Raw genomic sequence first — 20,327 nt, 5'->3', positions numbered from 1 at the left:
AACGTAGTAGCGGACGCGTTAAGCCGAAAGACGGATTATGCGCCTATCTGAGTCCGATCGATGCAACTAATTGTGACATCGGGATTGCTCGACCAAATTCGAAAATCTCAAAGTGAAGCAATAAAAGAAGAGAATGTGAAAAAGGAAAGAATAGTAGGGCAGTTAAAAGACTTGGAGGACGGCAACCAAGGATTAAAAACTCGATTTGGGAGGATCTGGGTTCCCAATACATGTGGAGCCAAAGCACTTTTACTTGACGAAGCCCATAAATCTCGTTATTCGATACATCCGGGGGCGACCAAGATGTATAATGATTTAAAACAAAATTATTGGTGGCCCGGAATGAAAAGAGATATCGTGAAGTACGTGGAGAAGTGTTTGACTTGTTTACAAGTCGAGGCAGAGCATCAAAAACCATACGGTAAGCTGCAACCATTAGACATTCCAGTTTGGAAGTGGGAACAAATTACGATGGACCTGCTGACTAAACTTCCAAAAACCAGCCGTGGTTTTGACGCCATATGGGTAGTTGTGGATCGATTGACAAAAAGTGCACATTTCATTCCGATTCGGGAGACTTATACATCAGAAAAGATGTCCGAAGTGTATACCAATGAGATTGTGACGCGTCACGGAGTACCAATATCCATAGTGTCTGACAGAGATACCCGGTTTACGTCTGATTTCTGGCGTGGTTTCCAAGAGCAAATGGGAACCAAGCTGTTTATTAGCACTGCTTACCATCCCCAAATGGATGGGCAAAGTGAGAGAACAATCCAAACGTTGGAAGATATGTTGCGCGCTTGCATTATCGACTTTGGGGGCAGTTGGGATGTCCATTTACCCTTAGTCGAATTCTCATATAACAACAGTTATCACGCGAGTATTAAAATGGCTCCATACGAGATGTTATATGGTAGAAAGTGCTGAACCCCGGTTTGTTGGGGAGAAGTTGGCCCACGGGGGTTAGCTCAGATTGATATAATCCGAGCTACAAATTGTAAGATCGACTTGATCCGCACACACTTAAAAGCAGCTCAGGATCGACAAAAATCCTATGCGGATAAACGAATGAGGCCAATAGAATTTCAGGTGGGCGATAAGGTAATGTTGAAAGTATCGCCGTGGAAGGGGATAATTCGATTTAGAAAAAGAGGAAAGTTGAGCCCAAGATTTATCGGGCCATTCGAAATTGTGGAACGGGTTGGAAAGGTAGCATACCGTCTCGAGCTACCTGAAGAGTTGAGTGGGGTACACAGCACATTCCACGTGTCACATCTTCGTAAATGTTTAGCGGACGAAACTGCTCGTGTCCACTACAACGATATCGAGGTGGGTAACAACCTTAACTACGCGGTAAGGCCAATTGCAATCCTAGATCGTAAAGTGAAAAGTTTGAGAAACAAAAGGATCAACCAAGTGAAGGTTAAATGGGAACACCGGAAGGGTGCGGATACTACGTGGGAGTCCGAAGAAGAAATGCAACGGCTCTACCCTACGCTATTCGGTACGTAATTTGGTTTCGGGGACGAAACCCTCTTTAAGGGGGGTGGACTTCTAACATCCCGAAATTTTAAAACTATATACTAGAATTATAAAATACATAATAAACAAGAATAAACTAACTAGGATAAATAACCTAGTTAGTTAAGAATCTTGTAGTAACATTTGAATGAGTTAAAAGGCCAAAAATATAAACTAGATAAGAGTGGAGGGACTAAAATTGTTAAAATAGAAACTCTAATTACTAAAGTAGTAAGAAATCAAACCAAACACCTCAAAACTGAGGTTCTGGTCGATCAACAACAGAGAGGGGCGACACCCACACCTCCAAAACCCTAACATCAACAAAAACTCTAAATTGAAGGCTCAAATCATGTTGTAATCAAAATCTGAACATAGAATTGTGATCTCCTCGTCAAGAAGGTCATAAGGTATGTCAAATTAGGTTATTTTGATACAAATTAAATTCTTACATGAGATTGAAATCGAAGGTTGAGCTTGATTATGTGTTGTAAAACATGAAATTGGAAGTAATGTGAAGTCTAGGGACAAACCCTAGATGATTCTTGTTAAAAATCTTGCATATTAGTTGTAGAAATCAAAATCACTATAATGGGTGATTAGTAAGTTAGTAGAACTTGATAAATACTAGGATTAAGACTCTTGTTCTAGTGAAAATTGAAATTGTGAGATAATCTCTGAAATTGTTGATGTTAAAATATGTGTATAATGTCTAATTGAAGTTAAATTGAGTGATAAATTCAAGTTATGAACTTGGTTTAGATCATGTAAAAATCTGACCCGCAAGGTGTTTGATAAAACGCCTAAATGAGGATTAAAATGTTAAAGATTGCTAAAAACGCAGATTTACATATGTAATGAATGAATGCGTTAAAGCTTATGAAAAAGAGTTCTAATTTTTTTATGAATTGGACTCTTTAGGCAAGGAATCCGGGACGTCAAGTGGACACGCCGGAGGTGATACCCGCGGAAAAGGTGTGCTTTGAAGGTACGTGACTTAGTCCCGTTAACTTATGCTTAAATGCTTTGGTTTGATATGTAATTGATGTTGTAGTGTAAAGGATGCGTTTGATGCGTCCTTTAAGTGACGAAGTACACTCGACCATCAAACGGGTCAAAATAAGGACTTAGAAATTAGTTTGGCATGTCAACAAAGTGATAGTTTTCACTAATTAGCCAAACGGGTCAAAAGATGCTTTTATAAAAGAATTATGAGAATAGGGACTTGAAAGTCTCATATTTCGTTAAGTGGTGGATTGTACCACGTTATTAAATTGGTTATATAAATTTTAAGACTAAGAACCCGGGATATCGGGTCAAACAATAGAAGCTCTATGAAAGTGTCGTTTGAAACGGAATGCTTGAATTCCGAAGAAACAAGTAAATAGTCCTACGGGAATGCAAAGCCATGGAATGGCACAAATACATCAAATAGATGAGCCCGGGAATTTGGGTAATTACGTCAAAAAGGTTTTAAGAATGGGGATGAGGTGCTATGCATCTTCACTAATGGGTTGGATAATTGAGACAAGGAAATTGTGAACCGATTGTCGGAATCTTGGTTTCCACGACATAAAAATTACATGGTTGAGTCCGTAATTTCATTACGGACTCATATTAAAAAGAATCGGCTAAAACAGACAAGCGAGTGAAAAGATATGAACTTGTAAAGTTGAAAAATAGTTAAAGGGTAAATGTGCAGAGCCCACCGTAAATTACGGTCCCACCGTAATTTACGGTGGAGCTCAAACTGTTACGGTGAGATCCTCCTGAGTTACGGCAGAACCAAAAACATCCCAGCTTCACCTTAACTTATGGTGACACCGTAAGTTACGGTGGAACCCAGAAAAATTATGTTTTGTTTGTTAATTTTTGATGTCGGGGATTGTTTATGTGTAACTTATTAAAGTCTAAACTAATGTTTTTAGTGTTTGACTTCAGGTATGAATGAGGTCCTCCCGGATGGCGATCAAGTGCATGTCAAGAACCGAACACATAAATCGAAGCTTCCGCACTAAACTTAATTTTGTCTAAACTTTAAACATGTCGTATTTTCTTTTGTTGACTATGTTTTAAATCCCTCGAACTAGTGATTAGTATACTAATAGGGGTTACTTTTATCTAGTTATGCAATATCTTGGATGTGGTTGGTATCATCACAAGTATGTATGGAATTAAACTCGAAAGGTTTTTGTAAACTCTGATTTTATAAAGTTTCATGAAATATTTAGTTAAATTATGTTAAATTATTAAGGGTGTTACATTTTGTTTCTTTGAACTCCATGAAACAGCTCCACTACCAACAGCAAACACATAGGCACCAACACTTTTTCTATCATCAATACAAGCTGCCCAATCACTGTCTGAATATCCAACAAGTTTGAGTTTATCATTTTTCTTGTACCAAATACCATACTCAGACGTAGACGCAACATATCTTAGGATTTTCTTTGCTGCACCAGCATGAATTTTGGACGGAGACTGCATGAATCTAGATAACACCCCCACTGCATAAGCAAGGTCTGGCCGTATGTGAGTAAGATAGATTAAGCCTCCAACTAAGCTTCGATATTTTGTCTCATCAACCTTGTCTTCACCATCATCTGCTTGATATCTGTCATAAGGACTCATAGGAACATCTTCACTGTTGCAGTCTTTCATACCAAACTTGACCAATAAACTCTGAGCATATTTTCCTTGTGAAATAAACACACCATCCTGAGTTTGACTCACTTCCAATCCAAGAAAGTATCTGAGCTGCCCCAAATCAGTCATTTCAAATGCCTGCTTCATACCAGACTTAAACTCTTCAATCAGCACTTCACTAGAACTGGTACAAATAATGTCATCTACGTATAAACACACATATATAACATCAGTTGAACACTTCTTCACATAAAGAGTCGGCTCATTCAGACTTTTAACATATCCATTCTCGCTGAAATACCCGTCAATTTTAGAATACCATGATCTGGGTGCTTGCTTTAATCCATAGAGAGCTTTGTGCAATATATACACTTTGTCTTGCTGCCCTTTCACCTCAAAGCCTTCTGGCTGTTCAACATAAATTTCTTCATCAAGTTCACCATTCAAAAAGGTTGACTTCACATCCAATTGATGCAATAACCATCCTTTAAGTGCTGCAACCGCAATAACAATTCTGATGGTTTCAAATCTAGCCACCGGAGCAAATGTTTCTTCATAGTCAATCCCATATTTTTGCGAGTAACCCTTAGCAACTAATCTAGCTTTGTGCTTGATTATCTTCCCATTAGGACCCACTTTAGTTTTGTACAGCCACTTTAAACCCACAACATTCCTTCCATCTGGCAGATCCACCAACATCCAAGTCTGATTTTTAGTGATGGCTTCCAATTTAACTTGCATGGCCTCCTGCCACTCTTTCTTTTTAGCAGCCTCCGAATAATTCATAGGGTCAGCAATGTTAAGTGCAAACTGGCAGTTCAAGTGATCCTCATTCACTTCTTGTGTAGTAGCATAAAGATCAGCCATGGATCTAACTCTCAGAGGAGCTGATGAGCTAGAACCTGAGCTGTCAACTGTATGAGACCGCTGAGTACTGCCTTGAGGAGTTGTAACACTTGAAGTTTCTGCACCTTCTGAAATAGAAGGTTCAGTAACAACAGTGCTATCAACTGATGTGCTCTCAGCATACTCTTCAGGAAATGGGTCCGAATATATCCTTGCATACACTTGTTTATCTGACTTATGCAGCTCCTTCCAGTCCCATGAGTTATCTTCCAAGATCGTTGTGTCATTAAAACTCCTGGTTTCAATCTTTTTGGTAACAGGATTATAGAGTCTGTATCCGGTACCATTGGAAGAATAACCAATGAAGATCATTTTGTTTGATCTATCATCAAGCTTTCTCCTCCCCTGAACATACTTGTGACCATATGCAATACATCCAAAGATCTTCATATTAGTTACATCTGGTTTAACATCAAACCATAATTGATGAGGAGTCTTATCTTGAACAGCTGAGGTTGGGGCTCTATTAATAGCATAAACTGCCGTAGCAACAGCTTCTGCCCAGAAGTGATTCGGCAAGTTCCTCTCTTTTAACATGCTTCTGGCCATGCCCATAATAGTTCTATTTTTTCTCTCCACCACACCATTGTGTTGAGGTGTATGTGGTTCACTGAGCTCCCTTCTAATGCCATTTGTTTCACAAAAGGAATTAAATTCATTGCTACAAAATTCTCCACCTCTGTCTGTTCTCAAAACCTTCAGGCTACACTCACTTTGCTTTTCAACCAGGGCTTTAAACACTTTAAACCTTTCAAATGCATCAGACTTCTTTGCTAGAAAGTAAACCCAGCACATCCTAGATACATCATCTATCAAGAGGAAATAATAAAGGTTGTGACCAAGACTGGGTACCTGCATCGGACCACATAGATCAGCATGCACCAACTCCAATTTCTTTGTAGCTCTCCAGGATGTGGACTTGAAAGGTAGCCTGATTTGCTTGCCGAGGATGCACCCTTCACAGATGCTGTGCCTTTGATTTGAGGTAAACCAGAAACCATAGCTTTCTCATGCAACAACTTTAAACTGTCCCAATTTAAGTGACCATATCTCTTGTGCCATACTTGAAGCAGCGATGGCTTTTTGGGAGTGCTGGATTCAGCCTTTGAAGCATCCACAACAAACATGTTGTTAGTAGCAACATGAATCTTCATCAGCTCAGTTCCTTGATTCTTAATGGTGCAGTTACTACCCTCAAACAATAGAGAATAACATTTCCTCATCAGCTGTCCCACACTCAGCAGATTATACTCCAAAGTTGGAGCATAATACACATCACTAAGCAATTTGTATGAGTTTGGGCCAGTATAAATTCGTATAACACCTTTTCCTTCAACTACAAGTGTCTTTTTATTTCCCAATTGAACATGCATCTTAAAGGTTTCATCAAGTTCAACGAAACTAACCTTGGAGCCAGTCATATGATTGGAACATCCTGAATCAAGAAACCACAGATTGTTGGCTTCTTGTTCAGGTATAACAGCCATAAACAAGTATTGATCCTCACTATTGTTATTGTTTTCTTTCGGTTCCACTGGTTCAACAGCTATATTGACCTGAGCATCTTCATTATACCAACAATCCTTGGACAAATGACCATACTTTTTGCATGTATAACATTGAGGTACCTTGCTTCTATCAAATGCTCTTCCTCTGCCCCGGCCTCTGTAACCTCCACGTCCTCTGTCACGTGCATTTGAAGACCGGTTTCCTTCTTGCATAACCTGCAGGGCATGTTCTTCAAACTTTTCTGTTTTCTCATGGGATCTGCTATTTATCCTTTCTTCTTGTGATTGCAAGGAACCCATCAGCTTCACAGGGGTGAGTTTAGACAGATCTAGTGATACTTCAATGGATGGAACAATGTGATCAAACTTCGGAGATAAACTTCGAAGTATCTTCTCAACAATGGTTTGATCAGTAATGATCTCCCCATAAGCTCTCTTCTGACTCACATTTCCCATAACCCGAGAGAAGTATTCTCCGACTGTCTCATTATCTTTCATAGAGAGATTCTCGAAATCTCTTCTCAATCCTTGCAATTTTACCGCTTTCACTTGGGTATCTCCTTGATACTCCATCTTCAGAATATCCAACTCTCTTTTGATGATTCAGCAGCAGCAATTCAAGAAAACAAATGATCATGAACAGCCTGTTGAATAATGGCCATAGCATGAGCATCTCTTTTCTTGGCATTCTTAAGTTTGGTTGCATCAGTTTCCGCATTGTTGACTCCTTGTTCCACCAGATCCCAGAGATCTGTTGACTTTAAAATGGTTTCCATCCGTATGCTCCAATGCTCATACCCTTCTCCCTTAAAGACAGGAATCGGAGTAGGGGCAGTGGGCAAGTTACTTGTTTGATCTGCCATTGAACGAGAGAAATAACAAGAATCGAAGAACTTGGATCATACACAAGCTCTGATACCACTGTTGATATCAAAACTTATAACTCACGAAGATAAAACACTCGTTGATCAAACTCAAGGCTTTTTTATTGTGCAATTGTGAATACAAAAAACAAGCAAAGAGGCTGAAATATAAGGGCAGCAATACAAAGGTAAAAAACTGAAAACCTAAAATTGTGGATCTCACAACTTATTCAAAAGACCAGTAACGTAAACAAACAACTTGAGGATAAGCCTTGAACTTCGGATGACCAAAACAATTCCACACGTGCAAGATAACTGGGGTTTGAATCATATTTCAACAGGAAATACCCCTGAATTAACAGAGAAAAATGGATGGAGTTAACTAGCCGGATGAAAAATGGCAAGATTTCAAACCTAGTCATACCCGTCACGAGCTTCTCACTTTATGGGCTAACATTTCTCTAAATTTATGATAATTCATGCTGCAGTCGTATAAATCATTGTAACTTTGATCAATTTTTTTGTGCAGATCGCGGGACCTGTTCAATCTCAAGTCATGGGTGTAGTCATGGGTGTGGAAGTCCAATGATTGGCAACCGAAAGCTACGGTGACTTACAATTCAGTCGCTATCAACACAAATCTACAAGATAATGATGGTAAAATACCCTTCAAATCTCTTATAGTAACCCGGTGTTCAGTATAGTTTTCAAATGCCTATCATACACCTGCATTTATTGAACAACAAAAGTTACACACATCAACCAACCCAAGCAACTTTATTTTACAGGCCTTCATATTAAATACCATGTCATGACGTCTGGAGACACTGATGAAGTTGTGGCAATCCGTATATCCCAGCTCCTGAATAACAATGGCAAAATTTCCATCCATGTTGCTCGTATGTAAAGGTCAGTATAGCGTCTCATCATGAACCTTGATAGTCAGTTGAGTAGCATATAATAAACAGACATTCGCATACATAACACCCCCACCCCCATACAACGAGTATAAAAAAGGATTTTGAAAAATTAATGATGAGTTGGATACTTATGTAGATTATGTTTATTTAGTTTTTGTGTGTCGTGAACCCAAAATTGGCAGGTTTAAATATGAAAAAACTGGAAAATAAAAAAAACAAAAAATAACACTTTTAGGGGCGATAAAAGTCGTCGCTATTGAGGTAGATCATTAGCGACGATATATTAGCAGCATCATCTCTCGCCGCTATTGAGTTAACCCTTTAGCAGCAACCGGTACCAATAGCGGCGACATGTGGGGCAATAACGACCAACCTTTAGCGGCGACCCTTTAGCGGCAACATGTCGCTGCTATTACCAATAGCGGCGACATAAGGGGTCTTTAGCAGGACATCTGTCGCCCCTATTGCCCCGTTTTCTTGTAGTGGTTGTTGATGGCTCTACAAGGTCAAGCCATAGCAATGTGAGAATTTTTTATTTATTACAGATTTGCAATAAATATTCTTGCCTCCTAATTAACATTTAGCTTTGAAGAAGGATAATAATATCGAGATTGTATGCTTCAAAAGTTATCCTCTGTTTTGTTTATTTCTATATTTGGGCCGTAATTGCAATTCTTTTAACAAAGGTCACCTCTAGAATATATTATCAAGCTATCATGAAATAGCATGAAAAAAATATTTGTTATATCTATTGGATTGCATTGACAATATTTGACATAACCTTTTTTTTTTTTTTTTTTGCCTTACAGGCATACTTGTTTGGGTTCTCTAAAAACAAATGTATTATTCTTTTCGATACTTTGATTCAACAGGTAAGTTTCTTATGTACTTTATTATTATTTGATAAAATTTGGTTCATGGAAAAGTCATAGGAGCTAACAAATAACGCACTAGTAACAACACTGGGTTAAAACATTTTTTTTTGTATTTGGTTAATTTGATTTTTCTATGTTTCTGCTACAAACTTGTCTTTGTATGATAGTGTATCCGTGTATGTTGTTGCATAAACTTTAGATCAATCTATATTTTCTGCTTCAAATACTTTGTCATAAATCCGTTATTTTTTTTTTTTGGTTAACATGGTATGATATATGCAGTGCACAAATGAGGAAGAAATTGTTGCTGTGATTGCTCATGAACTCGGTCACTGGAAACTGAATCACACAATATACTCTTTCGTTGGTGTTGAGGTGTGCTCCAATCTTTTAATCCTTTTGGGTATACAAATTTTATAATATATTATACCGGCCTGATATTTGGATTTATCATTCTGTTTAACATGTTTAAGAGGTTTGAATCTATTTGATTGTTGGAATTTTTTGGTTTAAAAACCTGGAAAACAATTTTTTTTAAATTTTATAGGACCTATAGAGACGACATGCTGTCTTTATAGGTGAAAATGTTTTTTTATTTTAATTTTTGAAAGTAAAGTCTCTATAGGTGAAAATGTTTTTTAAAAGGAAATCTTATAGAGAAGACATGTCGTCTCTATAGGGTTTAAATGTTTTTTTTTATTTCATAAAAAAAGAACTTATAGAGACTATAGAGACGACATGCTGTCTCTATAGGTGAAAATGTTTTTTTTTTTATTTTGAAAGTCGTCTCTATAGGTGAAAATGTTTTTCTTTTTAATTTTGAAAGTCGTCTCTATAGGTGAAAATGTTTTTTTTTTAAATCCTATAGAGACGACATGTCGTCTCTATTGGGTTTAAATGTTTTTTTTTATTTTTTTAAAAAAAGTTTCTAGAGATGAAATGTCGTCTCTAAATGGCTTAAAAATATTTTAAGAAAATGTTTTTTTTTATTCAGTAAATATAAATTTATTTTTTAATTATTTTTTATCATAGACTTGTAGAGAGGATATGTCCTCTCTACAATTGCATCTATAGCGACGACACTTATAGGGACGAGTTTTGTGACTTATAGGGACGGGGCTATAGAGACAAATATTATAGAGACGACATGTCGTCTCTATAAGAAAAAAGACCTATAGAGACGACATGTCCTCCATACAGACCCTAAAAATTTCGTCTCTATAAGGTTAATTTCTTGTAGGATCATCTACATATATGATCTTCTAAAAATAGAAAGTGATAATAAGGGTATCAAACGAATTGCGATTGAAATCACTCAAGCGACATTGGAATCATCTCATCAAAATTTACGACATGAGATTTTACGTTTTTGCTTTTGGATGTTTAGCTTGTAAATTTTAGAATTTTTGTTTAGATCATTGTTTCTTTTTATTTAGCATTATGTATTTTCTATATTTGCGCCATTCTGTTTTTTTCCTAAACATTGCGTTATATATTTTTGCAGTGTGTTATATTTTGCTCGACAATATATTTGTTTTGCAATTCATAGTATTAATATACGTTTATGAATGAAACATCCATATATGTCATCGTGGTAATTTGCTATTGAAAACTTGTTGTTTATATATGGAACTTTGTATTAATGATGATAAATAATAATAATAATAATCTGTTTTAAATAAAAAAAAAGGTATTATTTGGCCCAAAAGGAATCTATACGTGAGCGGCTGCATTGACTAAGTTTCAACATCAAAAAAATAATAGCTATATATGATAACAAGTTGTACCACGATAATGTCACAAAATAACCAGCTTTCATTTAACTTGAACATGACGATGATAAGAAGTCTAATAAGATTTGGTAGAAGAAAGCTTCACACAATTGTCTCAACAGAAATCATCAAACCTTCTTTTCCCACCCCTTCTCACCTTAAAACTTACAATCTTTCGCCGGCTGATCAATTTGTTCCAGGTTCGTTTATGCCGCTTATCACATTCTATCCGAAGAAGATCGACACTTATCATAGTCCCCATGATCAAATTCTTGACCTCAAGAACTCTTTATCTCAAACACTAACAAAATATTACCCTTTAGCGGGCAGGCATGCCAGAATCGCCCCAACCTATGTCGATTGCAACGATCATGGAGCTGCATTTGTTGAAGCATCAGTCGACAGTACGCTGTCACACTTCCTCCAAAACTCGCAGCATGAAGATCTTGATCAGTTATTTCCATATGGTAGAGTATGGAGACACCCAAACCCTAGAGCTGATCATGATCTTCAAACTGACACTGTGACACCACTAATGGTTAAAGCCAGCCATTTTGAATGTGGAGGGTTATCAGTGGCAGTGTCCTTATCCCACAAGATCGCAGATGCTTGTAGTATGATTAATTTCTTTAACGATTGGGCTGAACTGAATCAAGTTTGTTCGAAAATTGAGAAATGTGAAGCTCTTATCGAACCAGAATTTATTTCTTTCGAACACACAAACATTAACATGCCCGAATTTTCACCTGAGGTACCAAAAGATTGTGCTACACGGAGTTTCATATTCCCCAACGCGAAGTTGAACGCGCTTAAGCTCAAAGTCACAAGCATGACTGAGGGAGGTGGACAAAACCTCAGCAGCCTTACCAGAGTAGATGTTTTGACTTGGTTACTGTATAAATGTGCAGTGGCCGCAGCTACCAAAAATAATCCGGGCTCTTTTAAGCCGTCAAGCATTCTCGTTATGGCTAACTTAAGAGACAAAATGATGGAGCCTTTGCCTGTAAGCTGCATAGGAAATTTTGTCAAAGGGTTGGTGGTTCAAACAACGACCGAAAGGGGAATGAAGCCGGAGTTGTTAATTGGTGAACTAAGTAAGCTAAAGATGGGGATCCGAGGTCTCAAAAACCATGAAGATTTTTTTAGTCTTTTATCGAATTATAAGTCCGATGGGCGTAAATCAAAAATTGAGAATGGTTATATTTGTTCAAGCATATGTTGGTATCCTACATATGGGATTAATTTTGGGTGGGGAGCCCCAATAAAAGCAACTTTGCCTGGAAATCTAAGCAAGAATAGCTTTCTTCTTATGGATACTCCAAAGAGGGAGGGTATTGAAGCAATTGTGTGTTTGGAAAAACAAGAGATGGACATTGTTCAAAGGGACCCTGAACTGCTTGCTTTCTGCACATAGAGCAATTGTGTAGATTATATATGGATGCCCAATAAATTGTTGCAAGTTGTAAGCCAATAGACCATTTACTCACCATGTACTATGTCAGATGTCCCGAACTAAAAGTAAACACACTAAATATGTACAGAAGTTCAACGGGTTAATTAATGATTGGATTTTTAATGGGTTCTTTGTGTTATTGATAAAACGTTTAAAAATTTTTGTGTCTCTACTAAAATAAATCTGACTTGTTCCTCGCTAGCTTCCCTCGTTAAGTACATAGATGCTAGATAGGCACTTTTAAAGAAATTGGACCAATATATTATACACATATAGAGGTCGGATCAAATACAAATTAATTTTTGGCTAAGTGGTGTGATCACAAATTCGTCACAAATCGCGATTTCTGACAATTTTTTTACGAAATATATATATAGGAAAACCCCTCGTAGGAACTAGTTTGTTACGCATTTTCTACGCAACTTACGACGCATTTCCGACCAAATTTTGGTGTCGAAAATTCCTACGCAATATTACGACTATTATTAATAATAATATAATTATTACTTTTAGTTTTGTTATGCAATTCTGACACAAGTTTCCAACGCATGACACTACTTTTTAACGGATTTCCGACTCTCTCATTTCTGACGCATTTCTAACACTCCTTTCCTGCGCATTTCTAACACTCATTTCCTACGCATTTCTGACGACATTAAATAAAAGTTAATAAAAAAATATAGTTATTTGTTTTGTAACTTCCTACGCATTTGCAATGGAACATTTAAAAAAGAAAAAATATATTTTTTCTGTGTTTTCAGTTTTATATATTTAAAACAAATCAAACCTCTAAAATTTATAAAATTATTCAAACCAGTAATAAACCTTGCGCTTCACGGCAGATCTCACATATAAGCTTATCCAGTTGACCCATTCGTATCCGATTTTATTTGCAGCATTAAGTTAGCTTCAGAAAAGGTAGATAGTGAACATTTTATACTTCAAACAATACCACTATGGAATGACAGGTCAGTCAAGCATTGATCATGTGTATGTCCCAAGTATGTGATGTTATAATTCATACATAGCAAACCATGAAAGCAAGTGCAAAACTGATATTACAACACAACTTTGAATCTAAGACTGATTGTGAAACCACTTTTGATATGGTATTTGTTAGAATTAACTAATATTAGAAATGTAAACAAGCAGAAGGCGCACAAATATTCGAACCCTAGCCGACGATGCAACTTGCGCCAAGAAACCACGCCGACGCTGCCGGAGATGGCAGCGAGGGTTTGTGTCGTTGTAACCGTGTAACCATCGTCGATAGTTGTCATTGTGTTCGCTATTGCCCACCACAAAGATTCAGCTCTGTTGTTGGAGGTCGTGACCATATTGACTTGACCATATTAGAACCCAATAACACGACCACCACCATCCAGCATGTGCGACGGTAGCAAGGCGGCCAGCCGGAGGCCATGGACGGCTCCATCTTGAACTATCCAGTCTCCATATCTCTGTCGTCTAACCGCTATCTTCAAACCCTTCACCATCTTTCGATAGCTTAGATCTAAGAAGAACCACCCCAATCTGACCCGTTCGTCGGATGAAGTGATATGCTCCATCTATTTGACGTGTAGCATGGGCCGGATAAGTTCCGGAGCCTCGACGGATCCCTTCTCTTTCATGACTGCTCATTCTTTCTAGCTCTCTGATTAATCTGTGTCCATTTATCAAAGACCAAAAACATAGTGGCTAAATTAAGAAACCTAAAACTATACTGGCGCAATCGTACGATGATAACAATACAACCTAATAAATGAAAACCTAGGTACCAAATAACCGACCAACAACAGTTAACTTTTCAATTCAACGTTGGCATAATTCCCTTAGAGGTGCGGCAAGATTCATCTAGTACGACACAGAGCAACGACTAATTCATCAAGACATACTATAATTCCAGTTTTAATTTAAGGTTTGCAAGTTCATAAATATGTTTTTTGAACAGGCGTTTCAGTACCTCCTCCTGATGTCCTTTAGGGTCAGTACAACATATGGTCTGTCATGCCTGCTAACTTTGTCTTGTATGCCCATGAAGATTTAAAATGCCCAGTTTTAATTGTCAACATTGCGGCTACATTCCCAAGCGGTAGACCACGTCTTGGTCTCGTGCCTTGCAGCAAAAACAGCATGGTGTGGATGACTGGATTATAGCTGGGAATAGACAACTTGCATCAATGCTCCACAGTTTAGGATATACTCACGCTTATTGGAGAGTTGAAGATACAAAAGAAGAAAAAAAAAGGCGTCGTATGCGGTTTTTTGGCTGGGCTGCGGAAGATATGGCTGAACAGAAACTATAATGTCTTAAGGTTCGAGGGTGTGGGATGGAGCCCTTAGGGGCTTTATCAAGACACGTCAGCGACACGTAGGATCCACGTCAGCCAGGGGGCTTTATAACGCTTTCCCTTAACTTGCACGGTGCGGGATAAAGCCCCCTTATAAACAAATTTAAAAAAAAAAAGATTGTATTGGTTGAAATGCATGTCTGCCCCACCTGAACCCTTCTTCCTCCTCGTTACCATTACCATGGTGGCGCTGGAACCATGGTGCCCCCCTTTAAAGTTGATGGTATGGATGGTGGCGGAGGGGTGGCGCCACCGAAGGTGAGGTGATAGAGGTGGCGCCCTCCACACCATCCGGCCTAAAGAGAGTCCATACAACATACACAAACCTAATGGAAGAGATCCAAGAGTATACTTTTTTTTGGCTTAAATATAGAGCAAAATTGTAAACCTTTATCACATTGAAAATCTAAATAAATATATAAATCTTTTCTTCTAGTTTTAATATTATATATATTTGTATATACATACATATAGAAAGTGTAAAATACATTACGGCTTAACGTACATCACGTACGACAACGTGTGTGATTTTGTTCTATAACATGCGTGATTAATGTTTCAATATGTGTGATTATTGTTTTCGACATGCGTGATTTTGGATTTTTGAGTTATAGCATCCGTAATTATCTGTCGTACGTGATGTACGTTAAGCCGTAATGTACGTTAACCTTCCTCTCTCTCTCTCTCTCTCTCTATATATATATATATATATATATATATATGAAGGTTAATGTACATTACGGCTTAACGTACATCACGTACGACAGGTAATTACGCACGTTCATTTTAAAATCACGCACGTTATAAATCAAAAATCCAAAATCACGCATGTTGAAACACAATAATCACGCATATTGAAAACATTAATCACGCATGTTATAGAACAAATCACGCACGTTGTTGTACGTGAATTATGTTAAGCCGTAATGTACGATATACTTTTTCTATATATATATATATAGGGTAGGGCTAGATAGAAAACCCTATCTATATAAAAAACCCTAGAAAACCCAACCTCCCTACATTTTTTTTTTTTTTGAAAAAAATAACACATGTAATATACATGTTTTTAAGAGTTTTGGGCCAAAAAAATCAAAAAAGCGCCGAAGGGATAATTTAAAAAAAAAAAAAATTCAGCAACTTTCAGCATTTTTGTCTAACACATGTTAGGCACTGAATTTGTTTATTTTTTTAAAAAAAATCCCTTCGGCGCTTTTTTGTTTTTTTTTGGCCCAAAACACTCTAAAACATGTATATTACATGTGTAATTTTTTTTCAAAAAAAATGTCGGGAGGTTGGGTAAAAATGGGGGGAGATTTGGGTTTCCAGAGTTTTCTAAGAATTTGAGGGTTTTCTGTCTAGCATTACCCTATATATATATATATATATATAATATATAATAAAATTAAGAGATCTATAATAAATAATAATAAGAAGGATAAGGATCAACAAAATATTTTTAAATAAACTATAAGTAAAACTACAAGGTTGAAGGTCAAGATGTCATGCCATTATTTGTAATCTGATTTAGTCAAGTATTTAATTCTCCCGAAAACTTTAATGGCAACTTGAGATATAGCATCTCCTCTTCCACATTCGTTTTGATAATAAACATGGCTCGACCTACTCTAATGTTCCACTTATACATCACTCCGTTCGTATCTACACTTGGTGTTTGGGTCTCAGAACCATTAGTGACTTCCCACAAGTCTTGACCTTCTAAGTCAAACCCTTGAAACTCAACCATGATTTTCTGTTACTTCTGAATTCTCCTTTTGTTTCTGTTTTTGGATTTGAATCATTTTCGAGTACCTAGCTTTTTCCTTCCATCTTGACCTTAACCCACATTTGATTCAATCAGGTTCTCTTGTTACAACGATTAAACCTTCTGTTCTTGATCCTAAGTCTCGTATATTATTCCGATACCATTTGTTATTGAAGAACCTAACAAAACACAAAAGGCTTGATCAATTTAATCACACTTTTATTACATGGAAAACAAGAGAATTACAATGCATCAAAACAAATAAACTAGACCATTAGTTATAATATTAACTACATGGATAACAGGGAACCAATAAGGGGTAGTTGCTTAGTGCTGATTTGAGAAATTTTTCAAGTAAGCTCATACAACACTCGCAAGTCGCACGGATTCAATTTGGATCCATATGATCTCCACCATGTCCACGGTCTCCACCATGGTGTCACACAACTTGTGTTGCAATTCCTTAAAAAATTATTAATATGGCACATATATATATTAGAAAATGTTCAAATGAAAACCACTATTTATCGTGAAAACTTAAAAACTAACTAAAAAAAGTCTAAAAAACGTACCAATTTTTTTTTTGCATACCAATTTTTGCTATTTAAATTATATAAAAAAAAACTTTTAAAAAAAATAATAATTTTTGTAGTGCACATGTGTAATAGTACACATGTGTATGTGTACTACACATGTGAATTATTACACATGTGCACTACAAAAAAAATTCCAAAAAAAAGTTTTTTTTATATAAAAAAACTAGCGATTTTAATAAAATAAATTGAAAAAAAAAATTTGTGTGTTTTTTAGGCTTTTTTAATTAGTTTTTGAGTTTTCGCGATAAAAGTAGTTTTCACTTGAACCATCCCATATATATATATATATATATATATATAGGGAGCCGCTAAAATAAAAACAACTCCCAGCTGTAAGAACCGTGAGAACCACTCTCCACTAATCAAACTTTGCCAACTAAAAGGGTATTTTAGTCTTTTACCCCAAATGTCAAATCCATTTATTTTCTCTGTCTGTCTTTAATACCCTCATCTCTCACCTCTCTCCTAATATCAAATCATAACCACCATCATCTCTCAACTCTCTCTCTTTTTTACCAGCAACTAAGAAAAGCTCTCACCTCCTCTTAAAATCAAGAATTGAAACCACTGGGTTCCTGATCACCGGTGACGGCGGATCTCCGGCCGGTAACCCACAACCACACCCCTATCACATGTGAGGGCGGCGCCCCCTCGTTTCTCCGGCGATTGTGATGCCAAACGTCCCCTCATGCCCACCCTTCTCCGCCACCCACAACCACCCTCAAATATCTTAGATCCATCTTCATCTCTCGGTGGTTTTTTTTTTTTTGCGGTGGTGTGTCGGTGACGGTGGATGAAAGCGGTGGTGGTGGGTCACCCACACCTGTGACGGCAATGGTGGTAGATGGGCGGTGGGTGTTTCCGACGGCGGTCACTACATCTCAAATGGGTTTTACTTTTCTTGAGTTCTTGATCTTTTTTGGATTAGGGTTTTTTGTGGGGGTGATTTTGGTAAAGATTTGAATGAAGAGAAGGTGGGTCTGGTTTTTGTGGGGGTAAGAAGGTGATTTTGGTAAAGATTTGAACGAATAGAAGGTGATTTTGGTGATTTTGGTAAAGATGTGAATGCTATTTCTTTTGGGTTTGTTGCTACTGTCATTTTGTTGCTACTGCCATTTTGATCTCTATATTTCTTTGTTGCTACTGCCAGGTGAAATTTGGTTTGACTTTTGGGATTCTTTAATTTTGTTGGTGACATTGTTTTGATTTTGTTGGTCTCTAGATCTCGTTTTGTCGTTGATGGATTGGGCGGGCGATGATGCAAAAAAAACGTAGATTTTTTATGACAATGGCGCGGCAAGGATGGTGGAGGGTAGGTTTTTGAACCTGCAACCCCACTTTGCAGCCTTTTGATTATCGAAAAATCTGAACCAAGCCCCTTTTTTTCGAGATACACTTTGTTTTGATGTTGTTGGTTTTTTATTTTTCCCCCAGTCGATGATGATAACAATCTGTCTGAGACACCTACCAAGTTTGTGATATCTGGGTGCGTTCATTTTGCGTAAAAAAAGTTTTTGTAAAAAAAAAAGTTAAACCGTAAACTTTTTAACGTAAAACGTAAAAAGTTTAACGTAAAACGTAAAAAGTTTAATGCAAAACGTAAAGCGTAAAAAGTTTTACGTAAAACGTAAAAAGTTTAAAAAGTTAACATAAAGCGTAAAGCGTAAAAAGTTTAACATTGTCACACCCCAACCGATGGCGGAATCATCAGGGCGCGACACTAGGCGAATCAGATTGCTAAAGAGAATCCATAACAACTATATTGCGGCAGTATTTATTACATTTGTTATCCCATACTAACAATCAGTACAATCACATAAGTTATCACAGATTTCTTGTCCTCTCGAACAATACAAATAGATTTCAGGTGAGTTTCTAGACCTCCTAGCTTGATTTGATGTAGACTGCGACTAAACCTGCAACATACGTTAAAATAATGTCAATACAAAAGTATTGGCGAGTATACAGGTTTGATATGTAACAGTGTAATAGATAAAAGCTGCGAATTTCCACATACATAAACGTAATACACGACATATATACTCACAAAACTGATACTACCAGCTAAGTCCTCGAGCTTCGATCGCGATTGCTAAACTAGACCCCGTCGGGCGCAATAGTACTATACTAGTCATGGTGGGACGTTGCGAGTATAAGTCCTAGCACATATGTAACTAGCATTACGTATAACTATGCACATTGGTCATTCGCAAGTGATAAATAGTTTAAGCATTTGGTGTGATTTGATGTAACACCCCGTGTTTTCAAAAGTCAAAGTCAAAGTCAAGATTGAAGTCAAAGGGAGAAAAGATTGCTAATTACAATCTGCCTCTCCTTGACCAATCCCTGTTTTGACTTCTTTGACTGTATGTAATCTATTTTGTGTTTACGTTAGTTGTATTATGTGGAATAATTAATTACAATCGAATTAATCGAAGTTTATTTATCGATGCGAACCGATTTATGCCATTGAATAGCAGGAAGTAACAATACGATAAAGTTAATCGAACTAATCTAATCATCATCGAACTCGAGACTCGAATTACGCGAATTTTGGTGTTAATATACGTGTGTGTGTGCCTTATGTGTTACTTGTGCGTGATTACTTTATGTTATGTGTGGATCAATCGAATCGAAACTCGAAACTCAATCGAACTTAATCGAAAACGAATTATGATAATTGGTGGCGAAAAGACAGCGCGAGATAGGAATGCTTGTATATAGATATAGTGGTTGGGATTAAAAGTAATTTGAATAGGTAACTCCATCGTATCCTCGTCTATCGTAATCGGAATCGAAATATCAAAAATCGTCGCACCGACCGCTCGAATCAGGCAGCTGAACGATCAGGCTCTTAGCCGATCGAACAGCCCAGCCGATCGGACTGCTGTCCGATCGGACAGGCTGTCCGATCGGGAGGCTTGGCCGATCGGCCAGCCCTTTCCTCTTTTGGCAGCCTATAAACACCCCCCTGTTCTTGTCATACTTACCATTTTTGGAAAGCTCTGACCGACCAGCTCGTGCTCCCCTTCTTTTCTCAGATTTCTCTCGATTCCGGTAAGGTTTCATCCTAAATCTTGTACTTTCTTGATCTATACGCACTCCTACACCTTTCTATCTTTCAAATCCTAATTTCTAACCGTGAAAT

General features: G+C 37.3%; 1 protein-coding gene and 1 long non-coding RNA gene across 2 annotated transcripts; both read left to right on the top strand.

Moving 5' to 3' along the window:
• The first annotated feature begins 1,800 nt into the window (after window positions 1-1,800).
• LOC118482030 lies at window positions 1,801-3,680 on the top strand. The gene is made up of 3 exons (XR_004866910.1): window positions 1,801-1,934; window positions 2,446-2,512; window positions 3,466-3,680. It is a non-coding gene; the product is annotated as an uncharacterized LOC118482030 (long non-coding RNA).
• A 7,384-nt stretch (window positions 3,681-11,064) lies between these two features.
• On the top strand, window positions 11,065-12,584 carry LOC110875502 (stemmadenine O-acetyltransferase). The gene has a single exon (XM_022123698.2). It carries the CDS (start codon window positions 11,073-11,075, stop codon window positions 12,426-12,428), a length of 1,356 nt encoding a protein of 451 aa, XP_021979390.1. The 5' UTR covers window positions 11,065-11,072; the 3' UTR covers window positions 12,429-12,584.
• The last annotated feature ends 7,743 nt before the right edge of the window (window positions 12,585-20,327 follow it).

The sequence above is a fragment of the Helianthus annuus genome, chromosome 9, assembly GCF_002127325.2.
Source record: "Helianthus annuus cultivar XRQ/B chromosome 9, HanXRQr2.0-SUNRISE, whole genome shotgun sequence".
Classification (NCBI taxonomy): domain Eukaryota; kingdom Viridiplantae; phylum Streptophyta; class Magnoliopsida; order Asterales; family Asteraceae; genus Helianthus; species Helianthus annuus.
This window is presented reverse-complemented; position numbering and strand designations above follow the sequence as displayed.